General features: G+C 37.6%; 1 protein-coding gene and 1 non-coding gene across 4 annotated transcripts; one reads left to right on the forward strand and one right to left on the reverse strand.

Annotated features, from left to right (window-relative positions):
- Window positions 1–382: 382 nt before the first annotated feature.
- Window positions 383–455, forward strand: TRNAR-CCU (transfer RNA arginine (anticodon CCU)). Its single transcript has one exon. It is a non-coding gene; the product is annotated as a tRNA-Arg (tRNA).
- Window positions 456–1,846: 1,391 nt separating this feature from the next.
- Window positions 1,847–8,275, reverse strand: LOC147487806 (RING/U-box superfamily protein). Of its 3 annotated transcripts, XM_086570815.1 has the most exons (9): window positions 7,983–8,131; window positions 6,305–6,506; window positions 6,009–6,225; window positions 4,697–4,874; window positions 3,897–4,191; window positions 3,383–3,455; window positions 3,218–3,308; window positions 2,757–2,836; window positions 1,847–2,308 (listed from the first exon to the last, which is right to left on the reverse strand). In XM_086570815.1, the coding sequence occupies exons 3-9, from the start codon at window positions 6,030–6,032 to the stop codon at window positions 2,066–2,068; spliced, it is 984 nt and encodes a 327-aa protein (XP_086426941.1). In that variant the 5' UTR covers window positions 6,033–6,225; window positions 6,305–6,506; window positions 7,983–8,131; the 3' UTR covers window positions 1,847–2,065. The 3 variants fall into 3 exon arrangements, with proteins under 3 accessions (XP_086426941.1, XP_086426939.1, XP_086426940.1); XM_086570813.1 differs by having other exon boundaries at window positions 6,009–6,506; window positions 7,983–8,275; XM_086570814.1 differs by having other exon boundaries at window positions 3,204–3,308; window positions 6,009–6,506; window positions 7,983–8,259.
- Between the last annotated feature and the right edge of the window lie 669 nt (window positions 8,276–8,944).

Consider the following 8,944-nt stretch of genomic DNA (forward strand, 5'->3'; position numbering starts at 1 on the left):
TCCCATATGAACTACGCCAGACCTGATTCTTCTCTCCCCCCATAATCGAGAGATAGATACGTAGGCAGTTCGCTCAACAACGAACTCGGTCTTTCCCATTTCTAAACCCCTTCTCCTCCTTCTCCACATTTGTAAGGGATAACTAAAATGCTCCTTTACAGTTGGCTAACACATGCAAACAACACAAAGACACCTAAAGTTAGGGGTTTTGGAAAGCGGTTTTAGGATGTTGGGCATTACTCAAAGTATATAAACTAAAACAATGAACAAATGAATCCTAAACCCAGAAAGGAGCGATCAGACAACTCAAATTTTCATATTGACAATGATGCAGCGGAAGTAATTATTCTTTTACATTAACCAGTGGTAAGAGCAGCAACGAGCGCCTGTGGCTCAGTGGATAGAGCGTCTGTTTCCTAAGTAGAAAGTCGTAGATTCGACCCCTACCTGGCGCGGATCATCTACTTTGTTTCTTGAGTTTTATTTTTAAGCCTAACCCTTCCTTTCCAACAGGAGAGACTGTGTTTGTTAAGGAGCACTTCCTTCATTTTTTGTGGAATAAGAATGTTGGTTTTCGAATTTGAGAGTTTCTTTTTCCAAGTTTGTACTAGTAGTTTGAGAAGGTCGTAGCGCTAGAGAAATTCAGAAGGCACAGGGAGAAGTAGTTCTGTAAGTAAATACAGGAACAAAATCACTAAGTAGATACACTATGTTTATGTTCTCTTTCAGACCACTGTTAGACCGTCACAAAGGCACACGGCTTTCCTTCATCCTTGTATCTTCTTGCATTATTGTAATTACTAATGCCCGGCCCGTCCGTGTCAATGTTACTAGGATGTTTGTGTCTTCACGAGGCACGGTGGTTAGCCCATGTAATTACAACAGAAAATAGGCTTATTAGTTTCCAGAAAACGCCTAAAGCCCTTTGACAGTGTTTCGGTGCATGCGCTGATCTTTCTTTGGGATTCTCAGTTGTACAATTTCTTACTTCCTATTAGCTTAGGACATACGAATATTGTGAGTATATTTATACAAAACAATTTCAGGCTATTCTTCCTGGAGAAGTGAATTACATTACCATATACGTCCATATACCATCATCTGCACTAGATAGGTTAGCTAACCAATTATTCCAATATGCTACAAACACTAATCATTTTCTGGAGTTATGATTGTTGTTCTTGTTCCCATTCTCCATCTTCCTCTTGTTGTTTGCTGCAACTAGTGAGGTAGCCAGCCTAGTAGCTGGACTAATCCCCCCTCACCCATGATGATTGCTGGTAAATCCAGTAGCTATTGGTGGGGCATAATTAATCATAGAAAAAACTCTTTCTTCTTCACCTGAGTTACCAATCATTTAGTAACAAGTAATTTTCTCTCCATGTTATGCCCCTTGCAGTACAACTTGGAATTCAGCAGGATTTGTATAAAGTACCATCTCTTCCGAATCAATAGGAACCAAAGTTTGAGTCTGATCAGCAACTAGTCCAGTACAAGCACCAACAATACTAGCCAAAAAAACAGGAACTGAAGTATAGGGCACATATACTTTGTCTTTTCCCTTCCTAGCATTAGGGGTAGGAGTGGAGGTCACCTGAAGCAGAGGGGGTGAGGCATTATACTTGAGATTTGCTCTGGTTGCCGGTGCACCAATTCCAACAGCTTGGTCATCAGTAGCACCTTTATGCTGAAGTCTATTAGCAGCAGGTACAATTGAAGAACGAGAGCCACTAAAGGCTCGCCAGTAGGTGGGGAAGCCAAGCTCAGAAACCGATTAGCACAAACAACGGCAGCAAAATTAGTAACTGGGGGCATAATTAGTAATTGCCTAAGCATTAAACGGTCGAGACCAACAATACTGGCATTATATGAAAACAAAGTCAATTGTACAAATGACTTTACCATGTATACAATCCTATCGCCATGTTAATCACAAGAAAAATGGACCTGATTATCCAACTTCAAATTACAGAATTTTATGTTACAACGCAGTTAGCAACAGTCACTGTACAGCCAAACCTTCGCTACCTTTGTATTAATGCATTCCGTTTCTTATTCAGACTATTCAGTTCTCTCGTTGAACAACTGAATTTTCAATAGCAATTTCATGGTGAGCGGGATGAGGTGAACGCCCATCTTCTGGCAATCTTTCTCGATATGCGGTTTCGTGGGAATGATGACTCAGATCTCTAGCGCGCCGTCTTCTCCTCCATCTCAATACCTCAACAAGAATTGAATTTACACTCATTGCAACACCGAAACCCGCAAATGTGGAAAGGAGTATGGACAAAACTGCTTGCACGCGAAGCTGCAATTTCATAGAAAGTAAATAATTAATGAATGAAGATCATGCTTTGATACTTCTATGCTAAATTTCGTTTTAGTAAACCAAAAGTGTCGAAGATGAGAGAAAGACTTAACAACATGATTTGAGCGGTACACAACTCAGAAGCCCCCTACATTCAACAAACACAATCTTGGAACTAGGAAGTAAGGTTTAGGTGATTCCAGGTTGTGTTAAATATGTTGGTCACTTATGTTATACAAAACCTATTGAAGTTCCTACTTTTAAGTATTTGTAGGAAAGAATACAAACGTGAATTTTCTTTTCTTTTCACAATTTAACAACAATTGAAGAGATGAGTAGAAAAGTGAAAGGAAGAAGAAAAGAAAAAGATTCTATAATTTCAACAATAGAGTACACCACTTCTAAATTATAGCTCTGAAACACCAATGTAAAAGATTATTGTACTTACCAGCGAGTAGAAAAGATGAGCAAAGAGAACCACCAGTAAAAATTGAATAGATGCATAGAACCAGACAAATCTTCTTGGCACTGAATGACCAAATGCAGACAAATTAGACAATTATGCTAGTTACTCCAAATACTAAAAATTCATATTGAAGACTGAATATGGTAAATATGCATTAATATAGGATTTTGGAGTGCACAACATAAGGTGGGGTACTATATAGAAGATCATCACTTAGCCCTACCTGTTGTTGAGATTATTAATCCCACATCGGGAGTCTAAAGCCTAGCCAATCAATATATAAATCCTGGGCCTCTCCACTTACCACCAATTGGTTTTAAGTTGGATGCCCATCTTAAATAATCATGACTATTATAACTATGAAATAACTCAGTCGTTGTGTATTTGTTTGATCAGGGAAACACAACAAAGTATAGCTAGGAAAATTACCCATTCTATCTTACCCATGGTTGATGATGTCATGGAAGCAAGAAGACCAAGTATGCATGAAAACGGCAGTGATAGGGCAATTGCTCCAGAACCCATTTTAGTAACCTGATAAATGCCAATGTTACTAAGAGCAAACAAGGATAATGTAAGTAACCTGACTGAAAATAATGAAATCTTACCAGAAGTTGCTCAAGAAAACAAAAATATGCGAGCATGCTGACAATGACGAGCACGGGAACATCCTGCCAAACTCTGGAAGATGCGTAGAAAATTAGGCAATAACCTATAATAATGTAAAAGATGACAGTGACGACACAGTGGAGGTGGCACCCTAATGTGATGAAGGCCCTTAATGACCAATCTCGTAAATTGTTTTTCTCCTTACAGTTGCAGCACCCAAATCGTTAGATGGCATGAGTACCCCCTCCTAAATTCAATAACTCGCAAGGCTTCACACAATGTTTTCCAATATAAATTTGAAAAATCAACTAAATTTTTTATTTGTAAATACATAATTTCTTCAGTTTTTGATACTCAACCAAGATGGTAAATATTCCACTTCTTTTAAGATTTATTCAGCAAATCCATTTAAGTTACTCCATTGAAAAAATAACAATTTAAAAGAATGGGATGGGAAAAAAATTTAAAAATATTCTTATTTAGAATATGCAGTAATTACTGATCTTTGCTTGCCTGTATTGTTGAACTGGAGTTTGAGGAGATCTGTTTTGTAAATTGCTGAATTGATCATTTTGGATTCGGAGTAGGGTGACCGGCAGATTCTGCACTTCCTGATTGCATACATCACAGTTTTTGTTACCCTTGATGCTGAACCATTTAACAGCACATTCTTTGTGAGCCAGTGCAAGCTCTCCTTTACAACTGCATTCCATCTTAAAGGTGTCACCGCCTTCACCAAGTTCAACCAAACAAATTCTACACACAGCCTCTTCTTCCGGAATATGTTCACCGTCTCCATCGTTGTTCTCTGAAACATGAGACTGGGATAAGATATAAGTTGTTTATCATAAGTTACAAAACAGGAGGTGAATACTAGCTGAAAGTTCAACACTGCAACAAATCGGAAACCATGCTCATATATCAGTGACGTCACAAAGAAAATTGAAAACTTGACTTCATTTGACATCAAGAAAGATCAACGAGTAAGAAAAGACAAGTACTCAAGTCAATTTAAAACAGAAGGCAGAGAAATTATTTTGAAAAGACACACAGAACAACTGCTATATGTTATGGCCAGAGGTGGTTCACCAAGTAGATTTAGGGTGACTCACATCATAACAGCCAGAGAAGAATTTTAAAATGATGTGCACAATGGCAGCTAACTCTTTCACAGTTTCATCGGATTTTCAGAATATTGGATTTATAACGTGAGAGTATATTCAAGGTAAGTCCAACAACTAAGAGAATTATTATTAAGCATATTTGCATTATTAAGAAAGAGAAGAGATTGAGTCCAGCAACAAAGGACATACCAGCATCTATTGTTGTTGTAGTCATATTCAAAGTAGCGCCAGTCCCTACCAACACTCTTGGAGTCGAAGAAATTACACGAAAAACTCCACCTAACGAATCAGCACGCCTGATGCTGACACCTATGTTGTTCATGGGGACTGAAAGTGAACGAGCTATGTGGTGCTGGGCCTCTTTTGTCTGTTTAAGTATGCATTATGTAAGACAGGGATATAAGTAAGTTTAAGAAAAGAAGCAAGAGAAAAGCACACCCACACATGCGTGCACATGCACATGCACACAAAAAGAATAAAACTAATATACCAAAATCTCCAAATCAGACTCACAGTCAAAACTGCTCACACTGCTTTGATCAAGAACAACTTACAAGAGACACCAACTTATCAGGAGGCTAAAAACTTAAGAAGACTAAAAGTTCCCATCCCCTTGAGTTAGTTTATGACAATCAATGTTAATTGAAGTTTCTCAACAGACAAAAATAATATCGTCTGATTCATTTGCAGAGTACGGACCACCATTTCAAGGTCCCACCCTGAAGATCACCAAGTTCAATAAATGTAGCACTTAAAAAGCCTTTTTTAACAAAAAACTTAGTCAAGATAATTGGAACTGGAAATAACCATAATACAAAACCTGGCCCAAATATTCCATGGAGATGCCAAATAACTGTATTGCAAGGTTTTAAATATTCCATGTGGGACTATTCTAAAAATCTTAACATGCCCCGTCACGTGTGGAGTTACTTGAGCCTAACACGTGGAGAACACACTTGGGTGACATGGAGTAAACGGTCCATTTTGGGCCAAATACAATAGCCGGCTCTGCTACCATCTGAAACTTTAAGAGCGTCCAACTCAAAACCAATTGGTGGTGAATGGAGATGCCTTATAACTTTTGTAATATACTATACGGCATTAAACATCCCACATGGGACTACACTAAACGTCTCAACAAGATAGAAGCATACTAGGGAACTTTTTCATCAGTTTCAAGAAGTTCATGGAGTATACCGTAAAAGTTTTTCCAAGCTCACTAGGTATGGCTCCCATCTCACTAATTTGCTCTTATAGTCCTATCCCATGAAAATTTCTACAAAAAAGTTGGTTTACCAAGGAAAAGTTTCCTTGTGAAAATGAACCGACCCTAATATTGCAAGTAGTAAAATAAATTGATAAAAAGGTGAATGTTTATGTATGCATAATGTTACTATACAGTTATATACTATTATATCGAAGTAATTCTTTTCACTGTTCTTATGGTTTACCAATACTGGAGCTAACAATGTTCCGAAGCAAATAAGGGAGGGAAACTTACAGTTGACGTGATTGGATCGACCATGCTACCTCCATGCAGAGATTCTGGATTTGAGTGTTCAAATGAGGTAACAGGAAGGGAAGATGTTCTCCGAACCTTAGGACTAAATATCTTGGTAAGAGATGATGACCTTGACACAGTAGACTTTTCCCGAACACCCGCAGACGACGCACCTACTGACAAGATGGCAGCTTTTTCTATCTCTGAAGTCGTATTCCTGAACTTGAAACTAAGTCGCGGCAATAAACTTTTTATGGATGATTTAGCTCTAGATGTGGAGGGGGCAGGGGACTCACTTAATCTAGCAGAAGTAGGACTGAGTGCTGGGGGCAAATTTACTCTTGTGGCAGTTGGGCTTGCTGTTGGGGGCATGTCTATTTTCATAAACTCCAGAGACGAGACACCCAAAGTTCTTGGGGGTATATCTAGGTGGAGGGTTTGTTGTCTCTGTTGTTGACCCAATCTTCTTTCCTCAGTTATTCTAGTTATATCCTGAACCTACCAAAGAAAAATAAATGCAACAGAGAATTAATAATATATAGAAATAACACTACAGCTTTTCAAAAAATTTAGCAAACCAAATCATTAGGCGAGTCACACGATATTATTACTAGAAACTTTTAAGAATTCGCAGGACATGTTTCCAGAGTTATAGAGATCACAAGAGAAGTTTTTAACTTTCTTAAGTATCTAGCTGAAGCCAAAAAGAAAGATTAGGAAGTCATAAGCACTCCCTACATTAACCTACAAATACAATTCATCATCATACAACTCAATACCGACAGTACTCAAAAGTTGAATGTGCAGCAGTTTCGAGTTGCTTATGCAGATAGGAAACATTTGAGAATTGTAGGAAACATTTGAGAATTGATGAAAATTTTAGCATGATAATAACAATTCGACAATCTTTATCTCCCTCCCACACCCCTTAACAACTGTGGCAGTGGCAAGATAAAAAAAAACCTCCCTTTGTTTAATATGTACTTTAAGTTCATATTGAAACTAAGCTCACTCAAGAATCAAGATGTCCAAGGAACCGACGCTCGGTGATTCCAACTAAGTCATGGTCAACCAATATGGGCAGCCTTGTCAGTTGGACACCAGCATGAACTTTTTGGAGCCCAGCCTAGTGGACACGACATTGAGGATGGTTGCTAAATCCTGGCATGTCATCAGGGTATCATAACGCCTTAGATTGAAATACTGAACACCAGTATATTAACTTGATGAAGATTCCTAATCTCCAATGGATTTACTAAATTAAAATTTAGTGTTTGAACTCCATTTTAACACAGTGGCTATACATATGTATGAGAAGTCTTCAGACTAAGGAGAGTGTCTTCCAGTGTAACATAAGCCTATCTGAGGGAACAAGTGCTACAGTTGGATGCTCTCATAAAGACAGACTCAGAATTCATTACTTCTTTGTCTCAATACTAAAGCACACTTTGTCCCTACACACTTGGTGGAAGTGGTGACCCATCATCCAGTTACCCCAGATGAAAGTCCTTTTCATGGAAAATTCTTGATGGTGTGGAATAAGTGGACAATGATTATGTGCTTTTCACGTAATTAATAGTTAGTTATGCTGGCATGTTTTTAATAGATTTAGGCTTGTTTGCAATATGAACTCAATAGTTTCCATTTTCAATAACAGAAACCAACTTAGTATAAACAGTGTTCTTAGAGCTATCAGGCAAGTTCAACACTAGAAAGTTCATATTCCTACCCTTAGTGCTTTCTTTCTTTCTCTAAATACCCACTAAACAAGTGCTCAAAAGAAAGGTTATTTTGTATAGGCATAAGAAGATATCTCTAATAATTACCAACAAATACATATAACAGTTTTAGCACTAAGCCCACTAAATAATCAAAATAACAAGGTACCCATCATGAATCATTAGATGAATAAACTGAAAACACAATAGAGGCAGAATGAGGAAACAAGTTGAAAAGGAAAAAAACAGAAAAAACCTCTTGCTTTGGAACAACAACAACACTTGTGTTGTTGCATGCATCCTCAGAATTAGTGTCTTCTTCAACTCCCATCTTGGATACCAAGTCACAAGTATAAACTTCCACAACTTCAAGAAACGAAAAGAAGCACAGTGATGAGTGAACCCAAGTACTTGGAATGAAGAAGAAGTCAATAAATAAGAGAAACGAAGAGTAAGAATTTTGGTGAAGTCGACAGTGGTGACTTTTAGTTTTTTGGCTTCTCAATATAATGGCAGTCAGTAATTGGTGGCAAGGCGCTGCCAACATGCACAACTTGTGCACAACTAATGTAGTTTACTAATAGATAGTTTGGGTAGTACACACCTTTACTCTTTGCTGATGATGTTACATACCACCTTGGGATAGTATAGCGATATCTTGATGACAACAATTTTTTTAACTTCTCTCCACGTCCCCACATGCGAATGTTAGGTACTTCATTTTATGATTTGAGGATTTGGTTGTCCACTAAAATCATTACTTTTCTATGAAAGAAGAACTTTATCTTTTTTTTTTTTGCTCGGTAAACAAGTACTTATCCTGCCACGTATATTGTTCTTTCGTAAAAGTCACAATATGGGTCTCTAATATTTTATTTCTTCTAAGCATCTTCGCCAATTTTCAAAGTTTATAATGCTCATATTTTAAGTAACCCTTTGAAAACAATTTTTAGAAACCTTTTTTCACTATAATTTTTATAAAACTTTCACTTGGGTTGGTGGTCGATTTGGTTCAATCTTATTGATGTCCTCCACATTGTTGCCCGCCCAATGATCTCCATAAAATGGACAAGCATTCACGGTTCATGTATATGGAACTTGTTACTTATTTTAAACGGTGATTCTATCGGGCACTCATAAAATTAGATTGGGCAACCCTAAAAAAAAAGAAATTTTACAAGTTTGTCATCAAAGTTCAGACCCAGCAATTAATTCAAC

The sequence above is a fragment of the Coptis chinensis genome, chromosome 7 (assembly GCF_015680905.1).
Source record: "Coptis chinensis isolate HL-2020 chromosome 7, ASM1568090v1, whole genome shotgun sequence".
Classification (NCBI taxonomy): domain Eukaryota; kingdom Viridiplantae; phylum Streptophyta; class Magnoliopsida; order Ranunculales; family Ranunculaceae; genus Coptis; species Coptis chinensis.

Excerpts from the sequence above, each read along its gene's own strand:
- LOC147487806 (XM_086570813.1), bottom strand. The coding sequence starts at position 8,273 with ATGTTGGCAGCGCCTTGCCACCAATTACTGACTGCCATTATATTGAGA. Across the intron at positions 3,456-3,896 it reads ACTCCAGTTCAACAATACAG|AGTTTGGCAGGATGTTCCCG; the intron begins GCAAGCAAAGAT and ends CGCATCTTCCAG. Across the intron at positions 2,837-3,217 it reads CATGACATCATCAACCATGG|TGCCAAGAAGATTTGTCTGG; the intron begins GTAAGATAGAAT and ends TTGGTCATTCAG.